This window comes from Phasianus colchicus, chromosome 11, assembly GCF_987193195.1.
Source record: "Phasianus colchicus chromosome 11, bPhaCol1.hap1.1, whole genome shotgun sequence".
NCBI classification, from domain to species: domain Eukaryota; kingdom Metazoa; phylum Chordata; class Aves; order Galliformes; family Phasianidae; genus Phasianus; species Phasianus colchicus.
In genome coordinates this window covers 6,035,875-6,049,109 of record NC_143446.1, presented here as the reverse complement: position 1 = coordinate 6,049,109, position 13,235 = coordinate 6,035,875, and the positions used below count along the sequence as shown (strand labels likewise).

Sequence of the window (13,235 nt, the reverse complement as noted above, 5' to 3'; positions counted from 1 at the left end):
TAGACTGGCTCTTGCTAAAAGTGACCTAGACTAGGATTTACTAGGGCTTTTAAAGAGATGACAACTTCTGGTGGATCATTTAACTGCCACAATCGTTAGAGACATTTATGACAACGCCAAACTTCTCCTCCCAACCTCCTGCTCAATGCCAAGTAGACAGCAACTGCAAAGTAAATCCAGCTGCAATTCAATTCAGTGATTTTTGACACATCTCATTCAAAGATGTGAAAAACAGCTACCTGAGATCAGCTGCAAGAATAACGCATCTTTACTGCAGACTAAGAGATCCATTTGTAATGAGTAAAATTAGGCTTTGGGTATGTAATGCAGTTGGCAAACAGCTGCTCAGGGATGCAAAAAAAAAAACAAACAAAAACAACCCACAGTAAAAATAAGCAGAGCATTACAGCATATTCTCCATTTGGCTAGGCTTACACAATGAACCTGCTTTAACAAATGTTAGTAAATCAGGCACTTTCCCAGCTCAAAGATGGATTCTACATGTGATATGTGTCACAGTTCAAGTTCAGAGAGCTTTTTAGCAAAAGTTTCTCAAATAAGTTAGCCAGAGAAGAAAAATGAGTCAGAGCAAAACTGTAAAAGTTGAACAAATAAAAAAAAAGGCCTGGACATCTGGGATTAACCCAGATACAGTAGGTGTATGAATCTAGATACAAATTTATTTTCAAAAATCTTTAGTTACACTTTAACAAATATTAATTTTGTATAGCAGAGGAGCACTTGGATCAATGGAATTGTGCAAATTTTTCTGCATTAGCTAAGTTACAAATTATTGCTTAAGCGTCATAATAACGAAGTGCTCTGTGATGTTATGAATGGAAGTATTTTATTAAAATACTGCCTTTACATCAAGAGAGATACCTAAGAACTTCAGCTTTTTCCTCTCTGGCTTCCAAACTTGCTAATCATAACATACACGAGGGATGTCTAAAATAGCCTTTCCTACATGCATTTTCAAATGGAGCAGAGGAAATTATCACACAGGAAAGGGAAAGCATTGGGAATTCTTCAGATACGCGTGAGAATACTTTGAGGTTCATACACTTTTTGTTTATTTTTAAAAATCTAACCCGAGTATCAGCTAGCAAAAATAATAACCAGATGCAAAAGTAACGCAGAGGATTACACATACCAGTTTGAAGTTTCAAAGTGGATGCACAGTGTCAGTTCGCATGGCTGCCACATTTGTGAACTCTGATCATTATCCCTTTAAACGCCTATGGAAGAAAAATAACCATAAGGAATTAGTTCCCGAGTAATGTTTGCTCGCGTTCAGCCAGTAACTTATTGAACGCTACTGGAATCGAAGCATCATTAACACACACGTGCCGAGCGCGGACCGAAGGGCAAAGCAGGCAGCGGGGGCCGCCCGCCCTCAGCCGGCAGCGGTGCGGCGGTGCCCGAAGGCCGCGCGCTGCCGGGCTGGATGGCGGAGCGCTGCTGCCCCCCGGAGGGGCTCCTGCCGGCAGCACGGCGCGGTGCGCGGCTCTCCAACGGGACGCAACGGAGCGCTGCGCCCGCTCCTGCAGCGCGAGCCCCCCCGGGATCCAGCAAATACCTTCTTGGGGTAAAAACAAGAGATAAATATAACGGCTTTTCTAATAGCTTGAAAAATGTTGAAATATTTCTGGAAATATTTCTACATGTATACGTACACATGTTATGGATACATCATTAATAACGTAGCTGGCACACGAGGAGGCATTACATTTACATTACGTAGATACACCTAAGGTTGACACCTACAGGTCAAATGTTAAATCACCCTTCCTACAAAACACAGTAAGGCAGCAAATCAGAAAAATTAATTCAAACTCTTGCACTCCAAATACACATTTGGATAGTGAGAAAGAAAAAAAAAAACCCACATCCTAACAAATACAACAGCTCCATTCCTGCTGAAGATCGTATATTCAATTTCATATGTGAAAGGTAGTTGTGCTCCTTAATAATACATCACCTATTCACAATTAAATGAAAGCAAAGAAATCAGCTGCAGGTTACCTGCGAGACGGTGCTGAAGTGCTCAGTGTCCCTAAAATAATAATCTCTGCTGAGACAACATTGCCCGAGCTCTAAACCTCTTTCCATAGCTGATGAAAGACCCAGTGCTGTGCCTTACCCAAGCAGTTTAAACCTCTGTCTCTCCGGTGTCAGCTGTCACAGCTGTGGTATGCTGGGGTTGTTTTGTAGCTGAGCAGCTGTTGATTTCTCAGCAGATGAGCAGCTGTTCCGGGCAGTGGAGGGCCAGGCGGCCTCTGATGAAGAGGAGGAGAAGTGGGCAGGAGACCAGCAGCCCCAGGCAGCCCACGTAAAGGAAATCGTGGCCAAGCTCCCTTGCTGTGGCAGCGGGTATGTTCCTGAGATTTATTTTACTTGAGCCCTTTGAGAATGTTACCTCATGTTCTGTGGGCAGTGTGGCTTCAGTAAGAGGCAGTAATCCTGTAGAGCCAAAATCAGCAGGCCCATGTTCAGCATGGGGCAAACAATGACCTAAACACTCACACCTAATCCTAATCAGCATCAGCTGGGACCTGTTCATTACCTGCTCTGCCAAAAGATTTGGGGGGAGGTTGGTTTGGGGTTTTTTTGTGTGTGTTTTTGATGTTGTTTTATATATTTTTTAAAACACAGATCATCATTATGAGTTTTCACTCACTGTTTTCTTCATATATAAACACATAGATGTGATGAAAAAAAACGGAAAAAGCTCATGACTTACTTGGAGACCAGCAGTGCTGATGGCTATGAAGCTGCTGAGGAGCTAGAGGAGCGAATCAGCCAGCTCAGTGAGCAGCTGGAGCTTAAGGGGCACGAGGTGAAGAAACTGGAAACAGATATGGAGGAGGTAACAGGTGCCAAGCATATGTTGAAGCAATTGTTTATGTACCTTTCAGTGGCTACACCTGTGTCCATGTGCATTTTGTTCTAGCCCTTCCACTTTCTATCCCTGGCATTTCACTCTGTGCAAAACTATGCCATGCTTTCCTGTGCCACCTGCATTTCCAGCGTGGCTCCAACACGAACCTCCATTGCTTTTGGAGGATGAAATGTGCACCAGCTGCAGTCAAACCCAAGCTCTTCAAATACCATTCTTTACTGAACTGGCCTAAGATGTTCACTGATAGTGTGTTTAGGACTGGTGCTGCTATAGCCCAAAGGGCAGCATGCTAACAATAGGGTTACTATAGGCAGCTGTCAGTGGTCCCTCAGCTCTGGAGGATGCACACTTTGTGTCCTCCTACTCGTCTGGGAGCACAATAACTTCTCAAAAAATCCCTCCAGCTGACTGAGATGTAGACGTTCACTGTTTTTCAGTCCTTAAAAGAAAATCATTTAGCTTAGTCTGGCCAGCTCTGAGACTTAAAACTAGCATGTTTGTAAATTAAAAAATAGTTCTCAGGTTTAGCAGCATGCTCATATTTGCTTTAACAATTTAGAGGTTGTAACCACAGTAGTTCATAGCCTCAGTGCAGCATCCTGGTAGTCCCTTGTGATGTAACTTTTTAAATCCTGCAAGGGGCAGCCATTGATAGACACAGATTTAAATACTGTCAATCTTTCTATGAAACAAAATAAGACAGATTGCTGACTCATTGCAATGTAAATTTAAAATCAGAAGGATTAGTCATTTTGAGCCTGGTAGAAATTTATTCTAAGTATTTCTCAGTACTGTATCCCTTGTAGCTTTTGATATTTCTGGTTGCTGCAATACAGACAAAAGTAGTAAGTAATTTCTTTCAAGAGGTTTACCATCCTTGTAATCAGTACCAAATGAACTGGAAGACTGAGAAATGCTCTCTCACACCTGATTTGCAAATAAATATATTTGGTGGTTTCATAAAAAAACCACTAGAACACTTTCTTTGATCTGAAAAAAATACTTTATGCATTGCTCTATATACTTCTGTTTGGACTTACTCAATGCTAAAAGATGAGATAAATAACAGCAAAGCTAACAAGTAAACTCAGCAGGCAAGTGCAAAGCAACACTATCAAACACTGATTAATAATTGATCCAATCTAACACTGTAAAACCAGGGTGAATTTTTTAATGTCTTGAAAGTTCTTCTTTCCAACGACTGAACTCTTAAAAATACTTTCTACTGAAGACCTAGGAGGAAGATGTCAGGACAGGGGCACAACGGGTGGAGAAGACATGACCAAATTCTAAAAATACAGTGAGATGCTCCCAGGTGTTGTGTCATAAAGAAATGCCAATGATTTTCTCTAAAAGATCCCATTAAAACTGTCAGTCTAATTAGAAGACAGTAGTAATGACCTGTCATACAGGTTCAAATGAAAAGTTCATTCTAACATCACATGCTTGATGGCAACAAGCAGTGGTTATTTAGAGAAAAGGAATGAAAAGCAGTACAGAGAATTTTCCTCTTGGTATGAGTCACCTGGTTACCGATGAACAGGGAACAGACACACCTTAAACCGGATGATGCATTGACAGCTTCATGTTTAATGGCCAGTTTTGGAGCTATTTAACATCTATTTAACCTTCTCTTTCTTTTGCTGGCAATGCATTTGATATCTCCCAGCTAGGAGTCACACAAATTAGGTACAGAGAGACAAGCTTTGAGGACTTGTTTTTGTTCACTTTAAATCCGTTGCTGATTCATCCACTCTTACTTACTTCTTTTGCTTGGGAAAAATAGCTTATAGTCTTTTGCAGTGAGAAACACTGCCTCACTTGTAACCAACCACTCCTAGCCTGCTTCAGCTCTCTTTGTATAGAAACCATTCCTTCCCTTATTCTATTTTATTTTCCAATGTACTTTTCAAGCTCTATTACTCTTTTTTTGAATGAGAAGAGCTGAATGCAAGTCCATCACAGCATAATTATAGTTTCTGTTTTGTTCCCAGTTCCTATTCTAATAGCCCCTAGCAAGTATCCTTTTGATCTCTGGTGACCACAGAGCTATTTCCAGGAGATTACAGCCCTCCTAGATCTCCTTAAATTGTAGTTATCATCACTGCATGTTTATAACATGGTGTACCTTTCCTATATGTCTTATTTTGCTATATTGGCATTGAATTTCTTCTGCTCTTTTATTGCAGTTATTCAGTATCATGCAATCCAGCAGTAATTCTTTGCAGGTAGCTTTGATTACATCCTCCCTCTTACCCCCTCAAAATGATCAATAGCAAACAAACACTTTGATGTTCAGTCCTCCTTGAAATAATTAATGAAAATGCTCAGGTCTTAAGTCAGATCTTTGTGAGGTCCTTCCTTGTGAATGCTGACCCTCCAGTCTGGGTCTGCCATTCTGTGCTCAACCCCCATCTTTTAACCACTGTGAATCCACAGCAGGAGCTACCTGCACTACTGTCCTGTAGCATTACATTTTGTCTATCCATCTTCTCAAAACTTTTATGCAGATTCAAAATACACTCATCTGAATTAACATTATTCATACATGCTCTCAAATATATCTAATGGATTCCTTCCCTATGTTTGGCTACATATTCACCAAGTCCCTTCTGCATTACAATTTCTGACAGTTTGCCAGACAGCATAACTGATACTCTCAAGGTGACGTGCTGCTCAAATCATCTCTGCAGCATCTCTTAAAAACTGGTGCTACATTGGCCACCCTCCATTCCTTTAAGGATGAATTGATTTAAAAGATAGTTTGCACAGCACTGTTCATCACTTCATTCTGGAGTTTTGTTGCTGTTTTCTTCCTGTTCTGTGAAACTTTTCTCAGCTTCATTGCTTGCAATGAGACATGAGACTAATATGAGAGGCTCCTTCACTTCAGCAGAAAATACAATGCAGTGGTTTTCTCTGACATTCCTTCAGGGACTTCTGCAGACTAATTAACCATAGAATCGTAGAATGGCCTGGGTTGAAAAGGAGCACAGTGCTCATCCAGTTCCAACCCCCTGCTATGTGCAAGGTTGCCAACCAGCAGACCAGGCTGCCCAGAGCCACATCCAGCCTGGCCTTGAATGCCTGCAGGGATGGGGCATCCACAGCCTCCTTGGGCAACCTGTTCCAGTGCCTCACCACCCTCTGCGTGAAAACCTCCTAATATCTATCCTAAACCTCCTCTGTCTCAGTTTAAAACCATTCCCCATTGTCCTATCACTGCCCACCCTCACAAACAGCCATTCCCCCTCCTGTTTATATGCTCCCTTTGAGTACTGGAAGGCCACAACGAGGTCTCCTCAGAGCCTTCTTTTCTCCAAGCTACACAATCCCAGTTTCCTCAACCTTTCTTCATAGGAGAGGCGCTCCAGCCCTCTGATCATCTTAGTGGCCCTCCTCTGGACCCACTCCAAGAGCTCCACATCTTTCTTATTCATTATCCTTCTTATTCTTTATCCTAGCTTTACTTGTGTGCTGTACTCCAGAGCTCAGGTTTTTCCTGTAGCATTCTCTCTCTTTTTTTAAGGGTACCACCTATCAGCAACCGGCTTATCCTCAAAACTGACATTTGGCAGGGTAGTATTTCCATTTCACAACCAAGGCACAGATCCAAAATCGAGCTGTGCTAAGGGACTTGGGCAGAGCCCAGGACACAACCCACTCCTCTGAGCCCTGCAATCCAACTACTCACCATCCCTCCTCATTATCTAAGTTTTAAAAATAGCTTGTGCTCTACAATCATCATTTTCTTATTTGCAAATGTTAAGGTATCAGCAGGTATTAGATATAGCCTATCTAGGGAAAGCAGTCAGAATGTTTTAACACTACATTGAGCCACTGTCTGAAAGCACACACATACATACAAATGTATGTAAATATAAAAGTATCCAGAAACTGGCATGCTTACATAGGACAAGGAGACTGTTAGATTATAACAACTAAGAAAAGAGGTTCACTACAAGCCAGCAGGACTAAAGCAGCAGCTGAAAGCAGTGGCTACATGATGGTATGGGCACAGGGACCTGGCAGGGTGCACCAGGATAGATGGGCACCAGTTATCAATTTCCATGAGCATCTGTTTGACTACATTTTTGGAAAGTCCATTTCACACATAAAAATAATGACATTTCTTCCTTTTGTGTAACTTTGTATGACTGTTTCTGCTCTACAGGGAAATATAACTACTTCCTGTGTTTAGTGAACATCTGTGGCAGGTGGCATTTAATGCAGAGGCATTCTGCAATGTAATAAAGGAAACCTTCTGTTTAATTCACAGAAAGCCTCACATAGCCTCTACAGCATCTCAGTCAGACTGCTGCCACATTAGGGTAACAAAGTTGGCTCAAAATACAGGAAAATGTTAGTTTCTTCATCTAAAAGGGTGTTCAGACAGTGATGTTGAAATCACTGTTTGGCAGATGGGCCATGTTAAGTGATTCAAGCTTCTGTAGCTGTTCTGAGATGTATAGCTCAGAGGAGGAAAGCCTCACACAGCAAAGCACACAGAGAGTTAACATAACAGGGAAATTTGCATCTGATGGAGCAATGAGTGCCAACTAACAGCCAACTTTTAGCACTGTCAGAAACTAAAACCTTCTGCAAGGCTCATTGTGAATCAGGGACTAATTTATTTTTTTACTCTAATGACATTTATGTGTTAGAGAACTGAAATTCTTTCCCATTTATTAAAAATCCACTAGGATAGAAATCTCCACAAAAAAAATCTATTAAGTACTGCATATATTGAGGTCTGCACACTCTGTAAATACTCCTAAAACTGCAATAAAGATAAAAGATGACAAACAAATGCCAGCAAACTTAGCATTTACCTCACAGGATTTTGGTTTTCAGTGTAATGTTAATAAACAGATTTAGATTCTATTTCCAACAAGAAATTTCATTAACTGGTAATTTCAGAATGCTGGGTTCAGCAATGAATGGGAAATGAAGTTCATAAAACTGAAATCTGTCAGTGCTCTCAAAGGTCCAGAATTGACATATAAGTGACATACTTTCCAGAGGATGCTTTCCAGGCTCAATTTAGCAAGTTAGCCATGCATCTGCAGTGGGTGTGGGTCTATGGCAAACAAAGATATTTACTTTTTCGAAAGGTGCAGTGGCATTCTAGTACAGTATTAGTCATTTAAGTTCTGCATTAAAAAGTAATGTTCAAATCCTTAACATTTTTTTCACAAGCAGGTTTAGAAAACTAACAGATTGGTTCAGCTTTGGTAGGTCCAGATCTAAGAAGACCACACCTGTGCAGAATTTCTGTAGATCATTCTAAAGTCTTGCTGAATCTGGACCTTTATGTGCTTAGTTGCAAAGAGTGCCAGTGCTTTACAGAACCAGAATATTGGAAATCATTCTGTAGGACTTTTTTTCTCAACCAAAATACTTTGAAGAAATTGGCTAATTACCTTCCTGTTTCAGTGAATATACAGATAACTGACTTGTAGGAGCTGCAAGACCAAAACACAGCCACACTGGTGAGGGAACACAGATCAGTTATATTTTATAGAGGACCACAGGAATGCAAAGCGTTAGAAAGCTGAAGCAGAAATGCCAGTACTTAACATTTCTGAATGATCTGCTAGCATCCAATCTTGAATGAATTGCCATTATGTGCAAGTGTGAAGCATGCATTTTCTAGCAACTGTTGATTCTTTATACAGTACATTAAAGAAATATAATTTTCAAGACAGTCTTCTCAAGTGAACTGACATTTACCAAGTAAAGGGGATAACTCAGCTTTGCAATTGTTAGGCAAGAAAGTTAAAAGCTCCAGTGCTTTTAATTCCTGTGTCATTATCCAGATGAAAGGCCCATTGCTAACTGAACTGCAGCAAAAGGTGGAGGAAACGGAAATGTTGAAGATGGAGCTACAGATGTTGGAGACTGAGAGAGTTAGGCTGTCACTGGTGGAAGAAAAGCTCATGGATGTTTTACAGCTTCTTCAACAGCTGCGAGACTTGGTATGGCAAGAAAGTAGTCCAGTAACTTAAAGTTATTTATGATAGTGTTCTTTTCAAACCAAAAATGATATTCATACATTGCATTCAGCACAAAATCCTTTACACCAAGAAACATTTTTACATGCATTTGCCTTTGGAACTGCCTAGTGATTTCAGAAAACTTTTAAACTACTCAGGATGACTTTCAAAAAGAATCCTAGAGGTCCCCTTGTATGTGGGTCTTCAAGTTCTCATTATTTAGAGGATACAAGAGAAACTTCCTTTGAAATTACTTATCAGCATGGACTACACGGAGGTGTGGTAAAATGCAGCAACAACACAATCCCCTTCAGTACATTACATGACATTATGGTGAAGGAAGTGCAAACATTTGTCAAGTACTTAGGTAAGCAGAAAGTGGCCTTCCAGGCTGGAATTTGTCAAAAACACTCTAACTCTTTTTTCACAAACCTTTTTATGTCCCAGTCTCAAGTCAAAAGTTGTAGAAAACTAGGAAGTGAACACTCCATGACAGCATGTACAGGAGCACCAGCACAGTGCTCAGCCTCAGGCTCTACCTGCTGTACAGCACCCATGCATGGCGGCATCTTCTGCCTTGCCATAGCAGCTGATCAGAGGGATCCTGCCTTTGCAAAGCACAGGCTCCTGGCACCAATGGAGGTCAAGGCCTCAGCCTGAACCTGAGGTCAGTGTTCTGTAGATGAATAAGAGTCCAGCTTCTCCTCAGCAATTTAGGAAGCCTGCAGCAAAATTGGGAAAAAAAAAAAAAAAAAAAAGCTGGGAGCCTTTTTTTAACTGCATCCTACAGTAGCACTGATTCAGTATTAAAGCAATAATATTCCTTCTCATATACCAGTATTGTATTTTTCTGTGAGAAGTTTCTTATCTGATTAATAATCCAAGCATGGATTTATAAAGGTGGATACAAGGAGATCACAAGAAGTATATGGCCAGTGTGGTAAGCCTTTAGAAAACAAATCTCAGTCTCTTTCTTGGGGACTGATAATGGCCAGCCAAAAGACAGGCAAATTGGATAATCTGCAGAACATGGGGTATGTTGGGAGCCATACTGTACTGCTGGGAGCTAATATCTTTGATAATGATTCAAAATTCTCCTCAATTTTCAGCAAAGCTTTACTTAATCTGTGTGAGATGAGAATGCTTCCTCAGATGAGCACTGTGCTCTGGTAGAAGCATGTTCATGTTCCACTGATGACTCTAGGGAACAAGTGCAGTATCTCATAATGTGGTAACTTATTCTACACTTCACAAGGAAATTCTCCTTTCATATTGTTAGTCTGACATATGCATCAATAACAATCCAGTGGAGGATTAAACTAGTAACAATTATGAGTGGCAGCCAGCGTAATAACCTTCTGTGTCAAGACTTCAACATGTCATTCACTGGTCACTTATATTATTGCAAATCATTTCTGCTTAGGAGACAATCCATCACCCAGCATGCCATGTCTTGGTGATAACAGCGCTTAATGCTAATCACTGCTAGAAATAAACCATTGCATGCTGCCAGCTTCCATAGCACAAGTACAGGCAATGATGCTGACAATGAACAAAGAGATTTACAGCATTCCCAGAATTTAGCAAGGATCCCCTACATTTCTAATGGGTTACAATTCAAGCAAAAGAAAACTTATTCATTATTAACTATGGTTTTAAATGTCAATTTCCCAGCATATTACATATTCCTTCATGTTACAAATACCCCAGTATCTCATTTGCAACAGAATCTACTAGAAAGCAATGACTTTCCAAAGGCAAACACACCTTGTCAGGAGTATTAAAAGCTCACAATGTGTTGCAGAGACCTTACATAATCCCAGCCTGCCACAAAAGTCTCCTTCTCTGGAGATATTCAAAACCTGCCTGGACACTCTCCTGTGCAATCTACTAGAGGGAACCTGCTTTAGCAGCGGGGTTGGACTTGATGATCCCTAAACATCCCTTCCAACCCCTAAGATTCTGTGATTCTGTTATTTTTGATTCCGTGAACCTGTTTTTTCACTGTGCACCAGCCTCACTGGGGCAGATACGCAGAAGGCAGATGACCGACTTTAGTAAGCAGTGGCAATGTTGCCTGAGCTGCTGGTAGGTGCATCATCTTTCCTCCAGAACAGCTTTCATCTAATTTCAGTTTGCAAAGTTTTAACAAGAACAATCTGTCCCTACAGACATGGAGGCTCTAAGTGTTAATTAAAATAATTGCAAGAGCATTTCCCATAAAGCATGCATTAGTGTCTAGATAACAAAATTAAGAGAATTTGCTTTCCAAATTATTATGAACATCACAACAAATTTCCAATATAAAACTATTAGTAAAGCAGACTGTCCAAATCCTATGTAGTTTTTATAGTCCTCTCTCTTTTGTTAATGATTATTACATCTCAATCTCAAGGTAGTAGCAGGCCTGCCACGCGACATATACAATCCCTTATTTGTCTACACCTAAAATAGTCCCCAGTAAATTTTAGAACAGATGGGGCTAAAAAGCTCTTTCTGAGATAACACTACAAAATTTGACCGTTTCTTTTTCAACACAGGCTTAGCAGAGGCCTGAACAAACATTTATTATGCACATGCTGCTTACACTTCTTGCCATCTAGATTAGTTCACACACAAGATTCAGAAAACAACACCGAATGACTACAGATTCTCTTTTTACAGCCACATTAAGGGCCTGGGGACAAACTGCTGTTATTTGAGCAGTATCTAAGTTAAAATGCATGAAAATAAAGCCAGTACCAGGTCTTGCATCATCAGGATTCAGTTTTGTTTGATTTTTCAAATGCAAACATATTGTGCATAGATTTTACTGCATGTATTTAAACTGGTGAAGAACATAGAACATAATTGTGCCATAATATTATTTTGTTTTTTTTAAAGAACATATCTAAGCGAGCCTTGGGGAAAATCTTGCTGAGCACTTTGGAATCCTGTCATGACCCCCAACATGGTAAGAAAGTAAAGCATGCATGAAGACCAAGAAGGATGAAAACAGTCCTTTTAGGAACAACACTAGATAATGAAAAAACGAGTGTGAAAAAAATATTCCAAATGCAGGGGGACAGGGTGGCGAGAAGGAAATACTATGCAGGAAGATTACCAGGAGACAATGATGCTTTCTAGTCTACTACACTTCAGAAACATAAAAGCATCCAGGGCATTTTTTAGCTAGATTGTAATTGGAATTTGGCAGTAGGGGAACAGTTCAGTGTTCCACTAATGTCGTTAAGGCCTCATTCAAAAACATGACACTGAATATGTAAGCCAGCTATTTATTAGGTTCCTATCTGGGTGCATGTCATATTCTTGTTCTGCAGCAACAAGGGATTAAAAAAATACTTTCATAAAGAAACTGCTTCAACCTTGAACTCCTCTAATAATCTTTCATTTTTCCCTTATGAAAATTCAGCTTGTAATATCCTCTCCCTGGACAATGGTCCAATGCACCAGAGCTGCCTTTGTAGGAACTATACAGGGATCACAGCCCAGAGATTTAGACTTGATTACTTTGTTCCTACTAGCAGAGCATTTGTACTTACCTTCCAAGAAGGAACATTCTGTACCAAGCCTAAGAACATGGTTTGTAGGGGCTTTTAACGGGGAGATGGTAATCGAAGACAAGATTATAGAAGAGTAGATGTGGCCCAAGGGTTTGGTTTTGGAGAATATTAATAACAGTGATTTACGAAGAACAGTATACAAAGCATCCTGGGTTTTTCTGTTCCAAAACCTTGCTGTTACTTGTGTGCAGCAACTGGCTCCAAGACACCCACACAGAAAGAAACTATATCTGATCTATAGATCAGGTACTGCCTTGTCAAATAAAAGTGGAGACTGAGAGAATCCACACTACACGTGTCCAAAGGGTACTACTACTCATGCTGCAGGGGAATGCTGACTCTGAATGATGCTGCTGAAACAAACTACCTCCCTCTGTAACTGCGGCACAGTTCAGCTTTCTAAAATGAGTTAAACAGTGAAGTAGCCTTGTGAAGCTCTCTGTACATTCTGCATCACCACTGCCATAAGCTTTTCACCTCCTCTGCTTTCCATTTTCTGACTGTGCACTTAATGTGACTTAAGCAGCTTTCCTAAGTCTCTGAATCAAACATTTTCTACATGTTTGACAAGACTAAGTAAGTGGATAGTTGGATGAGCAACTTTTTACTGTGATACAAAATAGCAATTTTTATACAAGTACATGAGAACTCAGTAAGCAGTGAGTAAAGCAAGAGAAATAGTAAAGAAAACAGACCCTTTTTTAATAGAAATGGGAATTCATCATTTGATCTCAGAATGTAGATATTGTTTGTGCACTGGTACCTGTAAAGAAG

General features: G+C 40.3%; 2 protein-coding genes across 4 annotated transcripts in view; one reads left to right on the top strand and one right to left on the bottom strand.

Moving 5' to 3' along the window:
- The window catches only part of EFCC1 (EF-hand and coiled-coil domain containing 1), a 47,222-nt gene that overhangs the window by 33,618 nt on the left and 369 nt on the right, over nt 1-13,235 (top strand). Inside the window, exons 4-7 of one of the 3 annotated variants that reach the window (XM_090148093.1) lie at nt 2,241-2,373; nt 2,707-2,869; nt 8,722-8,880; nt 11,782-11,851. In XM_090148093.1, the coding sequence (XP_090004219.1) occupies nt 2,241-2,373; nt 2,707-2,869; nt 8,722-8,880; nt 11,782-11,851 (525 nt within the window). Of the gene's footprint in view, nt 1-2,237; nt 2,374-2,706; nt 2,870-8,721; nt 8,881-11,781; nt 11,852-13,235 lie in introns of all 3 variants that reach the window. The other 2 variants (XM_031608846.2, XM_090148094.1) reach the window with 2 other exon arrangements.
- The window catches only part of LOC116238924 (haloacid dehalogenase-like hydrolase domain-containing 5), a 64,464-nt gene continuing 60,765 nt past the window's right edge, over nt 9,537-13,235 (bottom strand). Inside the window, exon 11 of the mRNA XM_090148102.1 lies at nt 9,537-9,620. Coding sequence (XP_090004228.1) covers nt 9,604-9,620 — 17 coding nt within the window. The 3' untranslated portion in view covers nt 9,537-9,603. The remainder of the gene's footprint in view (nt 9,621-13,235) is intronic.